The 21,542-nt window shown below is 35.9% G+C and overlaps 1 protein-coding gene and 1 non-coding gene across 5 annotated transcripts; one reads left to right on the forward strand and one right to left on the reverse strand.

Annotated features, from left to right (window-relative positions):
- Positions 1-815: 815 nt before the first annotated feature.
- On the reverse strand, positions 816-6,652 carry LOC107876092 (protein HOTHEAD). 3 transcript variants are annotated; one of them, XM_016723094.2, is made up of 6 exons: positions 6,376-6,652; positions 5,520-5,910; positions 2,636-2,946; positions 2,164-2,549; positions 1,367-1,935; positions 816-1,292 (listed from the first exon to the last, which is right to left on the reverse strand). In XM_016723094.2, exons 2-6 carry the CDS (start codon positions 5,669-5,671, stop codon positions 1,238-1,240), a joined length of 1,473 nt encoding a protein of 490 aa, XP_016578580.2. In that variant the 5' UTR covers positions 5,672-5,910; positions 6,376-6,652; the 3' UTR covers positions 816-1,237. The 3 variants fall into 3 exon arrangements, with proteins under 3 accessions (XP_016578580.2, XP_016578581.2, XP_016578579.2); XM_016723095.2 differs by having other exon boundaries at positions 5,520-5,968; positions 6,376-6,550; XM_016723093.2 differs by having other exon boundaries at positions 5,520-5,913; positions 6,376-6,533.
- Positions 6,653-12,487: 5,835 nt separating this feature from the next.
- On the forward strand, positions 12,488-17,680 carry LOC107873979. 2 transcript variants are annotated; one of them, XR_007056644.1, is made up of 4 exons: positions 12,488-15,673; positions 15,765-16,111; positions 16,216-16,742; positions 17,503-17,680. It is a non-coding gene; the product is annotated as an uncharacterized LOC107873979 (transcript). The 2 variants fall into 2 exon arrangements; XR_007056643.1 differs by having other exon boundaries at positions 15,765-16,742.
- The last annotated feature ends 3,862 nt before the right edge of the window (positions 17,681-21,542 follow it).

Here is a 21,542-nt window from a genome sequence, read left to right on the forward strand (position 1 = left end):
CAAAATTCCAAAATCTGAATAGTATTAATTTTCTCCAAATGTTGGCACAATTTCAATGCATACGCAACGCATATTACGAAGGGATGCGACCCTTCGAGAAGAGGCATACTGTTTTGACATGCAGTCGCAGTTCAAACGCAGATCAAAAACTGCGGACGCAATTCCAGCTCAGATGCTCACTGGAATGTACAAAATGTCATTTGCGGCTGCAGTCCTGGCGCAGTTCCAGCGCAGTCTGGGCGCAAATACGTGACTGTTACGGAAAGGTGCCTTTCTGCTGAACCAATGCATTCTTTCTGAAAGGATACACTTAAGGCTATAAATACCTGTTATTTTTCTTAGGTATGGTAATCAATTTTTACAGCAAAAACACTTCTATACTTAACAAAAACTCTGTGTGATCATTAAGTTATTGAGTGAGTTCGTAGAATCCAACAATTTGAGGTACCGCTATTGTTCGGATTGTAGGCCATTTTATCCTGGGAGGAAGATTCCATAACCTCGGGTACAGTGAGAGGAATTATTCCTTAAGGACACTCCGTGAAGTTGGGGGACTTGGCCTTAAATTTATCTATTTTCTGAAATCTAACACACTTCTTTGATAGATTATTAGTAATCTTGTGTTGAACGTGTTAAAGAACTTCAAAGGTGTTCTTGTTTATACATGAACTATTATTGAAGTTGGTGTTGCATTTATACAAATTCTTGTACCCGAAACTACATAAATAACACTCACTAGATCTGGCGGAAAAGATGAAGAAAGCTAGAGAGAAATTTCGTGAGTAGAGAGAGAGAGAAAGATGAGTGGGAAATAATTTCGTGGTAACACCCGTGGGTAAACTCCACGGAGGACGGGATATTTATATTAATGATTCAGAATATGTACGGTTACACAGAGAAAATGAGAATAAAAGGTACACAGAGGTTGAACTACGTGAACATTAATATATAATCAGTACATTACATATTAATCAGGCTCCACACCTAACAACGACACGTCTCTTTCATATGCATTTTTATCACTTCACCTCAATCTACCACTTGACCGTGATAAACTAACGTAGTTACATCGGCTGCAGGTAAGTTTTTTCAATCGTTCTAATTACTCTTCTTTTTATGGAAAGCCAAACTTTACAGACTACATATAACTGCTTGCTAAAGAATTAAAATGACAATATTCATACTTATGTCTCAGTTCCCTTGCAAAAAGAAACTAAAAAATGGACCAATAGAATCATTATAAACCAGCTGCTCTTCCTAATCTTTCCCTTAAAATCTTTACTCCCATATACCTGCATCAAAGAAATCAATTAGTATAATTATTCAATCCTCTTCAGAGTACTTGTAAGATATGAATGATTTTTACCTGCCCATCATCATGACTGTGGCTTGAGGATTGGTTCCTGGCGACTCAGTGAATGTCGAACCATCAATGACTCGGAGCCTTTTGACATTGATAACCCTGTAATCAGGGCTTACTACCTTGCCTATATGACAACCCCCGTGATAGTGCCATATTGTGATCACAGTGTCTTTGCAGAACTGTTCAAGTGATTCCGTATCATTAGTATGTTTCGGTATAAGGTTAATGTTAGCTTGGACACTCATGTTTAGCAACTTGTCAAGTGTCTCCTTATCGCACTGCGCGTAGTTAGTGAAATGTTTTGATTTCACAATCTTCTCCACAATGCGTATGCCATCTACACATCGCTTCAGGTCGCATGGATGGCTAAAGTAGTTGAAGGTGACGGAAGGACTGTCATCAATCTTGTTGCTCTTCAGTCTAAGATGCCCTGTTGATAAAGGTGTTGCTATCTTTTCTAATATAGAGCCTCCCCTGAATACTTCTCGTGGAACATTTTTCTTGTTTCTTTTGTGCGCTTCAATTGCTTCGTGTGTTCTCTGCTTTGGAGGAATTGTGGAGAGTTGTCCTATCTGGTTATTCCAAAACGTTAAACGTATGTCAGAAAAAGGTTTGAATGTCAAAAAGAGTTCAATGGAGTGTCATGAGGAAAAACTCGAGCACCCACGCGTCCCAGAAGCGCTGTTGGCTCTGGCCACTAAAAGTTATCAGTTTTAGTACGTATACTAAAGAGGATATTTGCAACAACAACTGATTGTTAATTTCTCAACAATGCTTGAAATGAAGTTTTTATCACTAACCTCAGCTGAGGCGATACCATGATTGCGATGAATGCTGTCTTCGGATTCTCCATATCCACTACTAGCTTCAATATAGACCCCCATCTTGGTAATTCCTACAGTCTGGATCAGGGACTGCTGAACAGGCCTATTTGTGGGAACAAATATGGTGTTTAAGGGGTTGTCTGACATGCCTTTACCGACGAATTTACAGTCAAGCACCACTGATATGTTCAATTTTTCCAATTCAGCCTTTGGTCCTATTCCGCTGAGCAACAGAATTTGTGGACTTCCAATTGCACCAGATGACACTATAATTTCACTTCCCTTTGTCTTTGAAAGAAATGCCTTGTGTTGGTTCCGCTTTTCGTCTTTGAAGATAACTCCTACTGCTCTTGGCTTCTTTCCTACTCAATTTTAAATTGCTATCATCATACTAGTTTAAGTACTCAATCTAGGACTAAATGTATTAGACTGAGTTGACATGTAATACCTGATGTGTCAAACTCAACCTTTTGAACTGTCGCGTGCACCAAGACATGAAGCTTCCCAGGGTTGCCTGAGGTGAGTAGTTCAGCAGCAGTCTTACGATGACCAAATCTGTCGAAAATAGTTCCTCCAAACTTGGTTCCATATATGTGATCATATGTGAATCCATTAAAAGGTAATATACCAACTTCTAGAAGACCTTCGCTTACTGCTATCTGCCATGGTGCTAAGATTGGTCTATGAACAATTTGCTTCTCAATCCAGGGGAATGATTCATTCACCAGTTTAGAATCCCAGCCTACTTTCTTGATATAGCTACAAGTTCAAACAATCATTGCATCAAATGATCTACCTGCCACCAATTTGTACCTCAATGCAGCAATATGTAGTAAGTAGTACTTATGTGCCTAGTGCATGCAAGATTCTATAATCATACAAATGTACATAATTTTCATGCATTTTAGAAACTCCTAACAAGGAGCAATTTTCCCATTAATGGGTCGTGTGGATTCAAAATTTAAAGTTTATGGGTTCCTAAAACGACCTCAAGTTAATATACAACAATAATTGAATTCACAATCAAATATCTACAAATATTTTGTTAATTCTTTAACATGAGAGTTTGAACAAAAACAACTAGGTTCACGCCCGTGGCGCCATGCTACATAGGCTAGATCTGCCCCTGGTGAAAAAATTGGATCAGTGGGTTCCGAATACAAATTAAAGGAAAAAAAAAAGAAAATAGTACTTACTCAAACACCTATGTTTCTGTTTCATATCTTTGTTTCAACAGCTATTCAAACTAAACAGTAAGATGATTTATAAGAAACCATCATAAAGAGAAAATTAAATTCATTAGCCTTAAATGGTAAATACAATAAATGATGATACAAGGGTGGTAGTTAGTGTAGGGAATAGCAGAAGAAAGGTATATTTAGAAATCTTCTGCTAGCCCAAGATCGTTAACTAAGATATTCAACTAAGAAGAGAAAGCTAAGAAATGGAAGCTTTGTTATGGAAGAAGACTTCTTGAATTGAATTGTTTTTGGTTGATTACAAATGTGCAAGATCAGGTGGTTCTAGAAAAAGTTTTAGATACTTCTACAAGAAAAAATCTTGTGACTTCTACTACTCTAGAATATCTAAATTATTCAAGATAAAAATCAAGTCACCTTTTTCTTGTACCATTACTCTAAAATATCTAGCAGAATCTAATATCTAGATCTTTCCTAAATACATATATCAAAAAACTATACTATTCTTTTCTAGATTATTCTACCTAGAATATCTAGATATTTCTTCAACATGATTATTCTAGAAATTACACTAAATAGTCTAAAAAGTTTACTAGAAAATCTGTGCGATCCAAGAAATCAACTTTAATATTTTTCACAGTTGAGATGTTTAAAATGTGCAAGTAGGCTCAATTTTTGGGTGTATCTATAGCTTGACAACCAACCATGTCTCGTTAGTCTTTAAATCATTTTGTGCATTATTATGTTCCCTACCAAATCTTTTATTTCAAGCCAGGCAAGAAGGACCACAATATGGAGACAGATATGATCACTAGCACAACTATTCAAAAGAAAAGCTTAGTAAGGACAGCACCCTACAGCAGTCAGCAGTGGCGGAGCTAGGTACCCTTGTTCAAGGTGAATCAATCGATACCCCTTTTTTGAAAAATTACATTATATATATAGAAAAGTTAATTTTTTTTATGTGTATTTAATAACATGTTTGAATGCCCTTGCTCGTCTCAGCCACTGCTGCCCTAAGCTCCAAATTTAGGAAACAAATGAAAGAAATCATACGTACGTTATCTTAATAGTATATATCAAGATCATTAATGGGCTCTAACCATAGTATATCGTCCACAGAATCCTATTGATTTAGAAAGGTTTTGTACGTATACTTTTGACTGCTAAATGAACAGTCACTGTCAAAGTGGCCTTCATTAATATAATGTAATGTACTTAAAATTCCTGTTTGTCCTTTTTATTTACAGAGAAGCTAAACTGATCCGATCCTCACAAAATAAATTACAAAAACTATTTGAAAAAGTAAATGTAGTGATTATTTCTTCTTTGCACTTCAAAATATTTGAATCTGGTACTTAACAAGTGGCTAATTTTCTCTACGTAATTGGAAGAGGACAGGAAGTGGTAGTAGTACCATTTAGAGACACTATCAAAAGACAGATGGATAATTAATCTTAAAAAGAAATAGACAAGGTATATAGGTTATGCAGTTTGTCAGCTTTATGGGCTCATTCAATTAATTTCATCATACCACTACAGCTCACCTTGCCTTTTGAATCTGTTGAAATCAATTGACAAATAATTAATGGAGTATGCTGAAACAATTCAATTAATTTTAGCATACTCAATTAATTATTTGTCAGAATTATTCATTTAAGGTACTCATTAATTTAATTGATGGTCACTCACTGTATTTTATTGCATTAAAAATAAAAATAAGTCACTATACTAATTTTCGTAACAAAAGAAATCATTCATCGTTTCCCAAAACAATTAGTTACTACTAAACAATTTTATGCCACCAAAAAATCTTTCAATTTTGTCAAACTATCATATATAATGTTTCCTAATGACTCTGTGATACTTGGGCAAATTGACTTGCAAAACTTTTTACACCAAATTTCTATTGATTTACTAATATGAACAAGTAAAATGAAGTGGTCAAGAAAAATGAATCGGTAGGAGTAAGTTTTTCTCTCAATATGCTAAAAAAATATGAAAAAGTGATTATTTTTAATATAAGTTTTTCTCTCGATATACTAAAAATTACATGGAAAAGTGAATATATTTTTAATATAGTGGACAGATAAAAGATAAAATAAATGATAGAGATGAGATGAAATTAAGTACCTTTCGCCAGTGCGACTGTAGAACCCAGCATTAATGCTAGTGCCTCCGCCCAAGACTTTAGCTCTTGCATTAAACACACCATCAGTTGACACAAAAATTTGTGAAGCAGAAGTTGGAGAAGTGTCAGCCAAAGATATATGAAAATTTTGCATTTAGGAAACATTAAAATTGTCAAATGGAACTCCTCCTCTTTCAAGCAACAACACATTGAATTTCTGTGATAAAGTTGCTGCTAAAGGGCAGCCAGCTGTGCCTCCTCCAACTATTATGTAGTCATAATTATATGCCTCGTTGCTCCCACTGATCCAAGCATTTGATGATGATGATGATGAGAATGAACTTGCTGGTTTTATGAAGGGGTATTTATCTTTCCATGATTCCCATTTTCTTGCTGCTTTACATATATCGCAGAGTACTCTCACTGTCAGAAACTTTATTTAAAACTGATCCTACATATTAACCGTGTAAAAGAAATTATATTATTTTTCGAAAATATTTACTTTATATCTCAACAACTTCTATTATTTTTTTTTTTTGTTTTACAAATTCATGGATCGGGTGTTTGTAGACGTGAAAGTGTAAGATTTGAATTCATTCATTTTGTGAAATAAAAGAGAAACCGCACCCAATATGTGTCAATTGTGGTGTGACGTAATCTTTTTTAACATCACTAATCTCATCTTTTATGAACGTTTATTTGTAGTTATTTTTGGATATCGTGACAGTGTATAATTAATGTATACTAGATATTACAATGACTCAAAAATATAAAATATGCAGCTCTTAGTTATAGCTATTCTTTTTTTTCTTTAGACAGGTTAAAAGGAAGTGTGTGGAGAGATCAAAACTTAGGTACCTTGAGTAAGAGTGAGAAAAGAGTTAAAGTTGAGGCATAGGAGTAGTAAGGAGAGCTTCACAATCACAGGCTCAAGTGCACCAATTACCGCTGCCATTGAACTGATCTCTCTCTCTCTCTCTTTAATATTTGATGTGCCTTTCTTTGGTTGGCCTTTTTCTGTGGGCTACTATATAGTTATGTAGCACTATCTTCATACTTATATATACTCCCACTTTGATTCCCTTACACCTTATACAATTTCGCAACTATAACATTAATTGCTCCCAAAAACAAAAACAAATACGACTCTCCTATATATATATATATATATATTAAAATTGTGAAGTAGCTTATAAAAGTTATTAAAATTTTTGTCCTAAAATTGTCATTTACTAATTTTTATCTCAAATTATTGTTATTTCAATATAAATTTTTATTACAACAACAAATACATATCCGGGTGTATTCCTCTCGGGAGAGGGTAGAGTGTATGTAGATAATACCACTACCTTAGCTGAACTAGATAGGTTGTTTCCGATAAACAACAGGTTTATGACCAATAGCCGTATAACACACACAAAACATAAATGCATATAAACTAGTACAACAAGCAAAATAAACTAACACCGCTAGCCACAAGATAATACTAAAAACTATCTAAACGGATAATACTAAAAACTATCTAAACGAAACCATAGACATCACACAACACCGTGAACAAGAAACTTCAGACACAAAAGAATGCTCTCCTACTATGCGCTCCCACCCCCTAACCCTCTATCCTAATCTGCGTACTCCACACCTTCATATCAAGGGTCATGTCCTCTATAAACTGTAACTGCTCTATATCATGCCTAATCATCTCCCTCTAATATTTCACTTCTTCGGCCTACCTCTACAATCTACCCCGCCTAAAATCATCCATAGTCAAGATCTCACACCTCCGCACTAGCTCATCAAAACCCCTCCTCATCACGTGCCCGAACCAACGTAGTCTCACTTCTCGCATCTTGTCCTCCACCGAAATAACTCACACCTTCTCCCGAATAATCTCATTCCTCACCCTATCTTTCCTGGTATGGCCACATATTCACTACCCTATCTTTCCTGGTATGGCCACATATCCATCACAACGTCCTCATCTCCACCACCTTTAACTTTTAGATGTGAGAGTTTATAACTGAGCAACACTCTTGCTCCATACAATATAGCCGGATGGACTGCTACTCTGTAGAGCTTACGTGTGTAGTTAGAAATCTCCTTTTGATAATTCTCCTAAATTAAGGACTTCAAAATCAATAAGATTTGTGTAATACATATACAATATAGCCGGTTGGACTGCTACATTGTAGAACTTACGTTTGTGGTTAGAAATCTCCTTTTGATAATTCTCCTAAATTAAGGACTTCAAAATCAATACGATTTGTGTAATACATTCTTGTACGTGACCTTTTTTACCTAAAATTTTCAAATATTTACTATTAATTCCCTTAATTGTAGGTGTAGAAAAAGTTCCGTGCAATTTTTTCCACCTAATTTCACCACTTTAAATTATTTGTGGATCTAGGTTTTTGTTTGTGTATGTGTGTTTTAGGTTAATAGAATTTGTTTTATCTAGGTTAATAGAATTCAACTTTTCTTCCATTCCATATTTTAAGGATTAGAATCCTTAATTTTTCTTCTATGTCTTTTTCCTTTCATATATTAAAAATTAGAATTCGTTTAGATATAAAATTTATGTGATATTTTCATTAGGTTTTCTTTTCATATTTTAAGGATTACTTCTTATTAGTTTGAATATGACTGCATCACGTGTATGAGAAGGTCAGAAAATCAAATCAAAAGTAATGACTAATTGCTCCCACAAAGAAGTTTAATGTAGAAAGGTTAGGCGTAATTTAGTTTAATTTTTGGTTCAGAATTTTTAACACCAGATCTTATTGTGATTTTCATTTTGTTCTTATAAGAAATACATCAATTCGTTGGTGTTTACTTAGAAATAAAAAGACCGTTAGATGATTTCGAGAATCGTTTCCTATGATTTAAGATAAATTTATTATATCTTTATCTTAATTTGTTCTTGAAGTTATCTAATATATAATTCATTATGATCTAAAAATTCAACCGCTATCTCATCGTAGGGACCTGATTTTTAGTCATTAGTTGTTACTTACATCTAAGCTTTATCGTCTACGAAAAATTAAACGAACCACACTGGGACGATCCTCAGCCTCCTTGGCACGCCCCGGTCGATTTTCGGTTGTTTGAAAGTCCTTGACTGCCTTTAAGGAAAGAGTTGTAGAACATCTTACAAATGAAGACATAACATGGTAGAGTCAACTATTGCTCGTGGGACATAATTTGTAATTTGAAAGTCCTTGAGCTAATTAAGTTTTGCTTAGCAATAGTTATAGAACATCTTATAAATAAAAATATAACGTTTTTGCTTAGCAATAGTTGTAGAACATCTTATAAATGAAAATATAACGTGATAAAGTTAACTCTTGCCCGTGGGGCATACTTTGTAGTGGCTGATTTTTAGTGTTTCCTTAGGAAATAAATATGCCGGTATATTTTTGTTTTGGACATATTTGTTCACATAAAATTCTAATGTAATTTTGTTTTCTTCATAATAGAAATTCATCAATTCATTGATGTTTGCTTAGCAAATAACGAGACCATTAGATGATTTCGAGAATTACTTCTTATGATTTAGAGTTATTATATCTTTAGTTTGTTCTTGAAGTTATATAATATATAATTCATTATGAGTTTTTTTTTTCTTCATATTAGATATTCATCGGTTATCTCATAATAGGGACTTGATTTTAATCATTTGTTGTTTGTGTTACGGTTAAGCTTTTTGTTGTTGATTGTTAGTGTTACGGTTAAGCTTTTTGTTGTTGATTGTTAGTGTTTCCTTAGAGAAAAAACATGCCAGCATATTTTTGTCTAATTTTTGTTCATATTTTAAACATGAAGTCCTAATGTAACCTTTATTTTCATCATATTGGAAGTTCATCAATTCGTTGGTGTTTACAGAGAGCATTAGATGAGTCCGAAAATAATTTCTTATGATTTACGGTAAATTTATTATATCGATAGTTTGCTCTTGAAGTTATATAATATATAAATCTTTATAAAATTTTTTTTTTTTCATATTAGAAATTCATCAGCTATCTCATAGTAGAGACTTAATTTTTAATCATTAGTTGTTTATCTTACGATTAAGCTTTTCGTCATTGATTGTTCGTATGGTTAGGAATAAAGATGTCATCGGACGATTTCAAAAATTTCTCCGAATGATTTGTGGTCAACTTTTGTACCCCCAACCATAATTTCTATATTTCCTATCTTATAGGCGCTCAAATTTTAAAATATATATAGAAGTTTTATGATAATCAAAAGGGACAAACGTGCAATGCACGTTTTCATAAACTAGTTATATTAAAAGTGTGAATGCCTTTAAAAAGATTGTTTGAATTTTTTATCCTTCATTAAAAATCATTATTTTTAGACAAAATTGTTTTTTCACATATTTACTTCTACTAGTTTAGCCGCACGTGCCTCGTACATGTAACGTTTTATTATTTAATATTAAATGATTTCATCTATTGAAAAGATTTCTAATTCACTTCTCAAAAATTCTTTACATTTTAATATAATACTATAAATATATTTTTTAATGTAAGCACATATATATTTTACATCATCACTTTTACGTTTGTCATGCAGTACCTCTTTCCCCTACTGCCAAAGGATCTCAAGATTTAAATTGCAGTAACTTTAAAAAGAATTATTTTAAACCATATTTTTCTTAATCACATTAAATTAATACAATTAAATTGAGACAGATCGAGCAACAAAAGTTTACATGTCGGACTAAGTTCAAACCAGGGGCGGAGCCACCTTTATCGAAGGGTGGTCAGATGCACACCCTTCACCGAAAATTATGTGGTGAATGAAGGTTAAATATTAATCATAACGAGTATATATTTAATTTTGCACACTCTTACTTAAAAAAATTAAGTTTTATGTAAAATGTATGTCAGACTTACTTACTGTATGTCACACTTACTTTTTCTAGAGTCCTAATTCTTCTATTTTTTAACTTGAGTAAGGAGTGCAATCAGTTGGCATTTGGCAATGTCTTCCTTTTATTGAACTTCTCAGTTATATGTGAGGTTTTTTCTATTACAAAACTACAACTCTTCTTTGACCAATGTTATCTCATGCCCTTTTAGAGTAAGATATGAGAGTTCTTTGCCAAGTGAATAATTGAGAGAACCTTCTTTGACAGAGTCTGATACGGACTCATTTTCTTGCAGATGGAGACACATTCCTGAAGGAAAAATTTGTGAGATTTCCTCTTAAAATGAATTCTCCAGAAGTTGTTCTTCGTCAAGCACATGGGCAAGCGACGTTTCTTTCTGAATTTCTGCATGAATAGTGAAAAAGTAAGTTTGACATACATTTTACATAAAACGTAACTTTTTTGTGTCAATTTTTAAAAAAAGTAAACATAAAAGTGGTGATGTGACAAAAACATTGACTTGTTTTTTTTTTTTATTTTTGTGTAAGTCGTAATAATTTATTACGTTTTATATTTTTTTTTAGATAAAACGTAATAAATTATTTTTTTTTTACAAAAAGTCAACTCTGTTAGTTTACCGTTAAAGAAAAAAAAGTGAAAAACGTAATAATTTATTAGGTTTAGCCTATTTTGATAACTTATTAAATAGGTAACTTATTTTTATCACTTTATTGGCTTATTTTTATTCCGAGTTCTTAAGAAGGTTGTTTATTATCTCACACTCTTCAATCCCACACGTTGCTATAAATCTCTGTTGCTCATAATTTCTAACCCCCTGCTTGAATTTTGAACGCAATCTTCTCCTCATCTACATACAAAAATACCTTCATTAACGTTATATTATTATACACCATAACATATGTAAGATATAATCTATGAACATATATACAGTTATAGTAATTAACAACAACAAATTATCATACCACTATTAACGAAAAGAAAGACAAGATAAAATATTACATTGAATGAAGAAAAATTGAATAAAAAATTAAAAATAAAAAATAAAATGAAACAACAAAGGAGGAAGAAGAAGAAACAACAACAAAGATTTGCAAGAGTCACTTAGATGATTCTCAATTGACTTCAACTATGATTCTACTAAAGATATATTTCAAAACGGGTACACATACTCTTTTACCATATTAATATATTAATTTTGCTACCATATAATAAGATTTTTAATATTTAAAATATATTTTTCTGATCGTATGATTTAAGACTTCATATTTATTATCATATATTTTTTCTTACTATATATTTAGGGCAACTTAATTTTAATTAAATTAATCAAAAAATATTAGATTTCATTAATTCTTTTGACTTCTAATAAGGAAAGATTTTATCATAAATGTATTTAATTTATTTTTAATTCTTAAATATTAGAAAAAATAGTGAAAAGACGATTTTGTCTAAATGAAAGACTTTTAACTAAGGACAGTTCACGACATTTCTAAGGCCCTTTACACTTTTAATAGATTATAGATTATAGATATAGATATAAATATAGATAGATAGATTATAGATTATAGATTATAGATATAGAAGTAGATTATAGATTATAGATATAGATTATTAACTAATTAACTTTATAAAGTTGATTATAATCATTAAAAATTGAGGAGGAAAAAATATATGAAAAACTAATCTTAGATTTTCTTTTATTGTGCAAGTAAAAAGGAGTAGTAAAATATATAATAATGATCGAATAAAGAATCTTTAAGAAAACCTATAAATATATGCTGTAGGGAAGTGGGCAGATAAATAGTTAGGCATAGGTTTGTTAGGTAAAAGTTCTTATTTTTCTTTCTCAATATTATATAATTCATACGTTAGCTTTTATTGCTTTGATTTCTTTCCCAGTTTGGAGTCCTTTCGTCAATATTATAAAATGACTACTTAAGAAAATTTTTATGTTTTTGATATGTTGTAAATGCGTATCCTTGTGTTTGTATTGATTTGTACTACATTTGTACAATCACTACAGTTGTGCTTGCTTTTTTTTCTTGTAGTGTTTCTCTTACATTTATGAATAACACTTCTACTTCTATATTTTCATCTTATTTTGATTTTGGTTTAAGTTATTTTTTTGTGTTCATTATTATCATGATTTGCCTTTCCATATTTCTGTAGTTAATATCTCTCAAGAGAGAGCCAAACGTTATATTGAATATGGAGATGTTGTTGCGTTATATTTGACACATTTAGTTGATGAGGTTGATGTGGTCCCATCTACTGAATATGAACCCCATGTGGGAGGAGAATCTTGTCCTACTTTTGATAAAAAGTTAAGTGAAGACTTAGGAGACTGTGATAATTTAGGGTTTGAAGAGAACTTTGCAGAAGCTGTAATACCTCATGAGCCTACTTTTACTGAAAACTTGAGTGGTGGTGGTACTGCTAGGAGTGAAGACCTAGGTGGTGGTGATGTTGTTTCTTCTATTGGTAAGGACTTAGGTGGCTGTGGTGGTGGTGTTTCTGCTATTGGTGGGGACTTAGGTGATGGTGGTGTTGCTGCTAGGGGTGAGAACTTAGGTGGGGCTGGTAGTGATTTTTTTTCTAGTGGTGGGGACTTTGGTAATGTTGGTATTGCTGCAAGAGGTGGCTAATTGATGCTCTTATTGGTATTCAAGGTTGTGGTCGTGCTCGTGCTGCTTCTCCTCAACAACTTCAAGCTAGTTCACACTTTTATCCCCAGTTACTTATTCTGTCTGATATTTTTTGTTGTTTTGCATTGTTATGGTTGGTGTTGTGGAGGGCACGGATTAGGGTAATAGGTTAATCAGTAGGTAGTAGTGCTTTGTGTGGCTATTCGCCGGTAGTCGGTTAGTCGTAGTATTGCTCTTGTAGTTTCTTGTCCTTCCATTTTTTGGTTATATTATTTATTGTCTTATACTTCCACGATCCTAGTATTTTTCTTTGTTATTTTTTCACTTCAGTTACTTCTTTTTTGGATTACTTTGGTTTGTTTTCCTTGAGGTAGCGGTAAGGTTTGCATACGTCCTACCCTCCCCAGACCCCATTCTGTGGGACTACATAGGATATGTTGTTGTAGTTATAGGTGATATTTAGTAGGTGGAAATAAGTTTTAGAATTGTTAGAGAACTTATACGATTGTTATTACTACTTTTTATATATAATTTGTTTTTCACTTTTATTTTATTTGGTATGATGATGATTGAGTTGAGCATAAATGAAGCCGGATCTTTGATATACCTAACCGTAACATGTTTGAGACTGAGGCGTAGTAGTAGTTGTTAGATTTATTGTTATAGTGAGGCTTAACATGAGTTGAGCTTAAACGGAGAAGTGGAGAATCATATCGCTGACTTAACTTATTTTGGATTGCACTGTAGTTGTTGGTTGTTACATTTACTGTTATAGTGAGGTGTAGCACAGGTTGAGTTTAAATAGAGAAATAGGATTCATATAGCGGACCCAACTTGTTTGGAACTGTTATAGTGACATGAATTTCGTTCTTAGATTGACATCTTTTAGGGGTCATCTTGTGCATCGTATAATATTAGATGCGGATCAAGGATAAGGCTAGGTCTGCCTCTGTATAATCTGGTGATAGATCATTTTTTAGGTTCAAAGAACCCGTAAGTTACTAATTAGTATTGGGTAATCTAAAGAAAATGTATGGCTATGTAAGAGGTTGAATGTGTTGTTAAAGTTCTTGAAGGATCAGAAGGTATTTTTGAACCAGTGAGTACCGTCTTAAGTGTTTTTTCTTTCATTACATTCCCTTTCTATCGATTTCTTAGTGTCAATTATTATAAATGTGGTTGCGTACATAAGAGAAAAAGTTACTAAGGATGGTAAGTTATGATGTTGCAATGTGGTTGCATATATAGACGAGCTTGAGTTTGATCGAGGGTCAGTGGCAGCTGATGTTCACGACTAGGCCAGGATCAACATCTCCTATTCAGGCTAGATTCTAGTATATTTTTTGCTTACTGTTCTTTCAGCTGTCGTCATTTTCTGGTGCGTAGATTGGTTAAAGAGCTGAAATGAAGAAATGATGATCAATATTGATTTTGTAGACATACTAAAAATCGATAATGTATTGTGGATTCTGCCTTTCGGCTAATCATAAATCACTAACCTGATGATTTGTGAAGGGATGTAGATTTTGATATATCTCTTTTTCTTGGAAATTGTTGAGGCATGTCATCGGTTAACTGTGAGTAACCTTTCAGTTTATCTTAGTGGTTCTCCGAAAGTGTCCCAGTAGAAACAAATTAATTTTAATTCGTTAACCTTGAGAATTTATCATAATATTAGCAAACATCTTCTCTTCCTCAGCGCCAAAAGGTAGTCATGAAAACGTGAGGTTTGCTAACTAATCACTTTCTCAATGTGAGACTAATGTTAAGAACCACTTTGCAGAGAACATTTGTTGGGTTTGATTCATTCAACGTATTTCAAGAAGTATTCCTTAGAACGAACGACCCACGTGTATCCAACATTGTAAAGTTTTCTGAGGCAATAGGTGAACTGAAAGTAGAGGTATATATCGTTTATCCTGCTGACTATTCTAAAGTTTTTGAAAGTGGATATTCATTACTTGATCCCAACTTTTTTGGACCGGGGTGCAGTAGTATTAGTTGTTTTATACATCTGTAGGGTAGGGAATGGTAATTTAGCTCTTTGATATCTTACTGAATGCTCGTCTTATGCTCCTCAAGCACTTGCAACAATCAAAGATGGAAAACAAATTCTTTTCCAATTTGATAGAGAAACTTCTTCAATCAAATTTCTACCGTTCAAGGTTCCGTACCCTGTGCTTTTTAGACTTCTGGGAGAAGAAGCTAAGGGCTGGTTAGACACTATATATTTGTTTCCATTCGGGAATCTCCGTATTTCAAGAGGAAACAAGGTAGGCGAACGTTCTTAGCTTGTTATTGTGTCATTTTTTTGCCTTTCTTCACTATAATATGTTATACACAATGCATAAAACCTATGTTGTTTGTCTCTTTATAAGTACCACCGGGTGTTTACTGGCTTCTCCAAAAGTCATGCAATTTTGGAGGGTCGGAGAAACATAGCATAAAACTAGTAAACTGTATCTCAAATCTTCTTTTTAACAGGTAATCAGCTAGACTTTTAAGGGACACAAGCTATACTGCTATAGTGCAGGGAACTACATTTGTGTTGCAAAGGGAAACTGAACCAAGGAAAAAGTTGCTTTTGTCCATTTCAACGGGTACAAGGTTAGAAGAGGTACAAATTCTGCTTATTTTTTTTTGTGAAAATCTTGTTATAAAATGTGTAGGTTCTGTCACTAATAATTTGCTTGATGTGAAATTACCAGGCAATTGATGAGTTTATTTCCTTAAACAAAAATGTAGTGAATTCTGAAATGGAACTCCTCGAGGGTGAGTGGCAAATGATATGGAGTTCACAGGTATCTTCCAAAATTGTTGTTTAGTACTGTAAGATAAAGATGTTACTTCTCAGAAACATAATCGGGTCACGCACCTGCGTGTCTGAACTAGTGGCAATCTAGCGCATAACTTACAGATTCACGAGAATTACTGATAAATAGAGAATTACTGATACTTGCTACGTATAATTATTGATAAAATATAGTTGTCTGCTTGATAGGTAGAAATAGATAGTTGGATAGAGAATGCCGACAATGTTCTGATGGGCATGCAGGTGCATAGGCCTCTTCATTCCGCTGCTTTATTTTCTCTATCGACTTTGATATCTTTGATCGCTTACTATTCTTTTACATTCTGAATTTGTATTTTTCTTTCTAGATTGTCAAACCAAACAGACAGTTGAAGTTCCTAGTCGGCATACTGTTTGGTATTAGGTTCTCCATGACTGGAAAATATGAGTAAGTATCATTCCAGCCAAAGCCATCCTTTAGAAATATCGTAGGAATTGTGTTCTTCATATTCAGCTATCGATGTACTTTTCATTGTTAATTAAGATTTTTTTAGAACTTCATTGAGGAGATCTGTGCCTTTTAGAAAACAAAACAAGTGAATCTCTAGGAGCTACTTTCACCTCGGTAATTACCTAATGAGAGAGAGTCGATGCAAAAGTAATATTTTACGCCAGGAAAAGCTAGACATACTGACCTCTGCTAACAAAGTTTTATATAGACTTGAAGCTAGAGATGTACTAAGGTATAGTGAGTAAACAAATGGCTGACAACTTGAAAAGAGATATGGATCAAGATTTGCAAAAGAAATTGGAAGAGGAACGTGAACACATGAAAGGAGAAGTAGAAAAAATATTTCACGAAAAAATGGCTACTCTCATGGCTGAAATGCAAAAGGTATTTTCTTGACTAGAATTCAATTTTTAGATTGTAACGACTTCAACTGTTGACCATGGCCTCCATGACCCCATGAAAGCACTTCTCCTTTATTTGAGAGTAAAGGATACTTTTAATGAAGCTAAATATTATAAGTGGGCAAGTTGATTGATTAGTATACAGAGTACTACAAGTTTGGTTGTATCTGGAATAAAAAGTAGCTCCATATCATTTGTTTGTCTTTTGATATGTGATATTGCTTGGAAGGGGAATAATTGATTTTGTTGTTGTTGTTGTTATTTGTACTCCTTTATATTGATAGGAAAGACGAAAGACGAATGGCGAGTTGAAAGAGCTAATTTCCAACGTATTGGTTGGTAGAGCTAATTTTATATATTCACCATAAAACTAAGAACACCTCAATTCTAAACTAGTTGCGGCATTATTGTTGTCATTGTCATTTGAGTCCATTCTATTATGATGTTAGCTAAGTTTGCATTTTTTGAAAAGACACGGCAAAACCACCTCATGTTACATTCTTGCATTTCATTATCTGTGTGTATTAGCACCCTTTGTTTGCTGTAAGTATTTTTAATCTTGTCCAATCTTCTGTGATCTCATCCATCTTATTTTTAATCTAGAGCATCATTATTTTATTTTGTGGAAAATTTAATCTCTTATAAGAAATTGATATTTGCCTTTTTAGTTATACATTAGGCCAAAGCCTCTTAGTTTGAAGCTTTTTAGTAAATAAAGTGATTTGATGCTTTTTTAATGGCAGGAACGTTCTTAAACAATGGGTTGACCAAGGAGGAGCATGAAGGCGTAGAATGCATTTTTAATTTTTGATCATATGTATGAATATGATAAAACTGAAGCACTATGTCGTTCTTAACATATACGACGTTGAATTCTCATTGAGGAATGTACTTATAATATTTGATCGGAGGATGATTTTGTATAACACTATTGGATTCTTTTATTAGCTAATAATATTTGTAGTTCTTAAAATTTGTTGTCAATTTTGTAAATCACTATTGATATTGATTTTATGGAGAGAATGGTCGTTACTAATGCAAAAGTTTTAGTGGCAACAAACAACTGGTCACAATTGATGCTCAAAAGTTTTAGTGGTGACAAACAAGTGGTCACAATTGATGTGTAGAAGTTTTATTGGCGACAAACAAATGGTCATAATTGATGTGTGGAAGTTTTAGTGGCGACAAAAAAGTGGTCACAATAGATGTGCAGAAGTTTTAGGGGCGAAAAATAAGTGGTCAAAATTGATGGTGATTTTGCGGCGACAAAGTCGCTGTTAATTTCGGTATATCAGTGATGACCTAGCCCCAATATGTTTTGTCAAAATATATTTTGCAACATAATTGTCTAACTTTTACGGCGGTAATAGTCATCACAAATAACTTCTTATTGTGGCGAGGATACTTTGTCACCACAAATAACTTTTAGTTACGGTGTTATTACCGACGACATAAACCTCGCTGCTTAAAATATTCAGTGGTGACTTTTGGTTCTTTTGCTGCAACTTTTGTCGCCACTAAAAATCAATTTTTTTGTAGTGACCCAAATGGCCACAAAAAATTAAACAGACCACACTGGGATGATCCTCAACCACCCTGGTACGCCCCAATCGATTTTTTGTCTACTGCACGCCCGGATCCCGGGCACACCTCCAAAACCGTAGGCTATAGCACATCAATTTAGCCCGAAAATGCCCCGTTCGCGTCGTTTGTCCACCTAAATGGCCACGAAAAATTAAATGGACCACACTAGGACAATCCCCAACCTCCCTGGCACGCCCCGATCGATATTTTAACCACAACACGGCTGGAACCTGGGCCCACCCCTAAAATCGTGGGCTATAGTACACCAATTTGGTTCGAAAATGCCCTGTTAGCGCCATTGTGCTGGTTTATCCACACAAATAGCCACGAAAAATTAAACCGATAGCACTGGGATGATCCCCAACCTCCCTAGCACGCCCAGTCGCTTTTTGTCCCACAACACACCCATACCCCAGGCCCACCCCCGAAATCGTGGGCTATAGCGCACCGATTTGGCCCGAAAAAGCCCCGTTTGCTCTGTTTTGCCCGTTTGTCCACCCAAATGGCCATGAATAATTAAGCGGACCACACTGGGATAATTCCCAACCTCCCTGCCATGCCCCAGTTGATTTTGGACCTACATCATGACCGAACCCTAGGCCCACCCCTGAAACCGTGGGCTATAGCACACCGATTAGGTCCAAAAATGCTACGTTCGCATCGTTTCGCCCATTTTCCCACCTAAATGGCCATGAAAAATTAAACGAACCATACTGGGATGTTCTCCAACCTCCCTGGCATGCCTCGATCAATTTTCAGCCCACAACACACCTAGACCCCGAGACCACCCCCAAAATTATGGGCTATAGCACACCAATTCTGCCCAAAAATGCCCAATTTGCGTCGTTTCGCCCGTTTGTCAACCCAAATGATCACCAAATATTAAATGGGCCACACTAAGATGATCTCCAACCTCCCTGGCACGCCCAGTCAATTTTTGACCCACAGCATGCCAGGACCCCGGATCCACCCCAAAACCGAGGGATATAACAACCGATTTGGATCGAAAATGCCCCGTTCGCGATGTTGTGCCCGTTTGCTTGAAACGAACCACCTTGGGATGATATCGAAACACCCTGGCATACCCCGATCAATTTTTGACCCATAGCACGCCCGAACCCCGGGTCCACCCCAAAAATCGTGGGCTATAGCACATCGATTTAGCCCAAAAATGCCCCGTTCACACCGTTTTGCTCGTTTGTCCACACAAATGGCCACTAAAAATTAAACGGATCGCACTGGAACGATCCCCAACCTTCCTGCCACACTCTGGTCAATTTTTGGTCCACATCACGCTCGAATCCCGGGCCCACACCCAAAACCACCAATTTGGCCCAAAAATTCCCTACTCGCACCGTTTCACCCATTTGTCTACCCAAATGGCCACAAAATATTAAACGGACCACACTGGGATGATCCCCAACTTCCCTGGCATGCCCCGGTAGATTTTTGGCCCACAGCACGCCCGAACCCCAGGCCCACCCCTAAAATCGTGAGCTATAGCACAATTATTTAGCTTGAAAATGCCTCGATCGCGCCGTTTTGCCCGTTTGTCCACCCAAATAGCCACGAAAAATTAAAAGGACCACACTGAGATGATCCCTAACCACCATGGCATGCCTCGGTCGATTTTTGTCCCACTGAACGCCCGAACCCCGGGACCACCCCCAAAACCGTGGGTTATAGCACACTAATTTGGCTTAAAAATGCTCAGTTTATGCATTTTCGCCCATGTAACCACCCAAATGATCACAAAAAATTAAGCGAACCACATGGGTTGATCTCCAATATCCATGGCACGCCCCAGACGATTTTTCTCCCACAGAACACCCGGACCTCTGGCCCACCCCAGAAACCGTGGATTATAGCACACCGATTTAGCCCGAAAATACCCCGTTTGCACCGTTTCACCCATTTGTCTACCCAAATGACCATGAGAAATTAAATGGGCCATACTGAGATGATCCCCGACCTCCCTGGTATGCCTCTGTGATTTTTTGCCCACAACATGCCCGGATCCCGAGCCCACCCCTCAAACCGTGGGCTATAGCATACCGATTTGGGCTAAAAATGCTCCATTCCTACCGTTTGTCCAATCAAATGGATACAAAAAATTAAACGAACCACACTGGGATGATCCCCAACCTCCCTGGCATGCCACGATGGATTTTTGGCCCACAGTACGCCCGGACACCAGGCCAGTTTGGCCACCCAAATGGCTACGAAAAAATTAAACGGACCACACTGGGATGATCGGCAACCTCCCTAGCATGCCCCAATCAATTTTTGACCCACAGCACGCTCGGACCCCAGGCCCACCCCTGAAACCATGGGCTATGGCACATCGATTTGGCCTAAAAATGCCCCATTCACATCGTTTCACCACTATGTCCACCTAAATGGCCACGAAAAATTAAATGAACCACACTGGGACAATTTCAAACCTCCCTGGCACGGTCCGATCGATTTTTATCCCACAGCACGCTCGAACCCCGGGCCCACCCCTTAGACCGTGGGCTATAACATATCGATTTTGCTCGAAATTGCCCCATTCGCGCCGTTTTGCCTGTTTGTCCTCTCAAATGGCCACAAAAAATTATACGGACCACACTGGGATGATCCCCAACCTCCCTGGGATGCCCCGGTTGATTTTTGGCCCACAACACGCCCGGACCCTGGGCCCACACTGGGATGATCCCCAACCTCCCTAAAATGCCCCGTTCTCGTCGTTTTGCCCGTTGTCCATCCAACTGGTCACGAAAATTTAAATGGACCACATTAGGACGATTATAAACCGCCCTGTTATGCCCCAGTTAATTTTTGGCCTGCAGCACGCCAGGACCTCGGATCCACCCCCAAAATCGTGTGCTATAGCACACCGATTTGGCCCAAAAATGTCTCTTTCACGCCGTGTCGCCCGTTTGTCCACACAAAGCGCCACAAAAAATTAAACGGACCACATTAGGATGATTCCCAACCTCCCTGGCACGCCCCGATTGATTTTTGGTCCACAACAAGCCCGAACCCCAGGCCCACCCCCAAAACCATGACCTATAGCACACCGATTTAGCCTAAAAATGCCCTGTTCGTGCCATTTTCCCGTTTATCCACCCAAATAGCCATGTTTCCCCCAAAACCGTGGGCTATAGCACACTAATTTGGCCTGAAAATGCTCTGTTCGCACCGTTTTGCCCGTTTG

This window comes from Capsicum annuum, chromosome 6 (genome assembly GCF_002878395.1).
Source record: "Capsicum annuum cultivar UCD-10X-F1 chromosome 6, UCD10Xv1.1, whole genome shotgun sequence".
Classification (NCBI taxonomy): domain Eukaryota; kingdom Viridiplantae; phylum Streptophyta; class Magnoliopsida; order Solanales; family Solanaceae; genus Capsicum; species Capsicum annuum.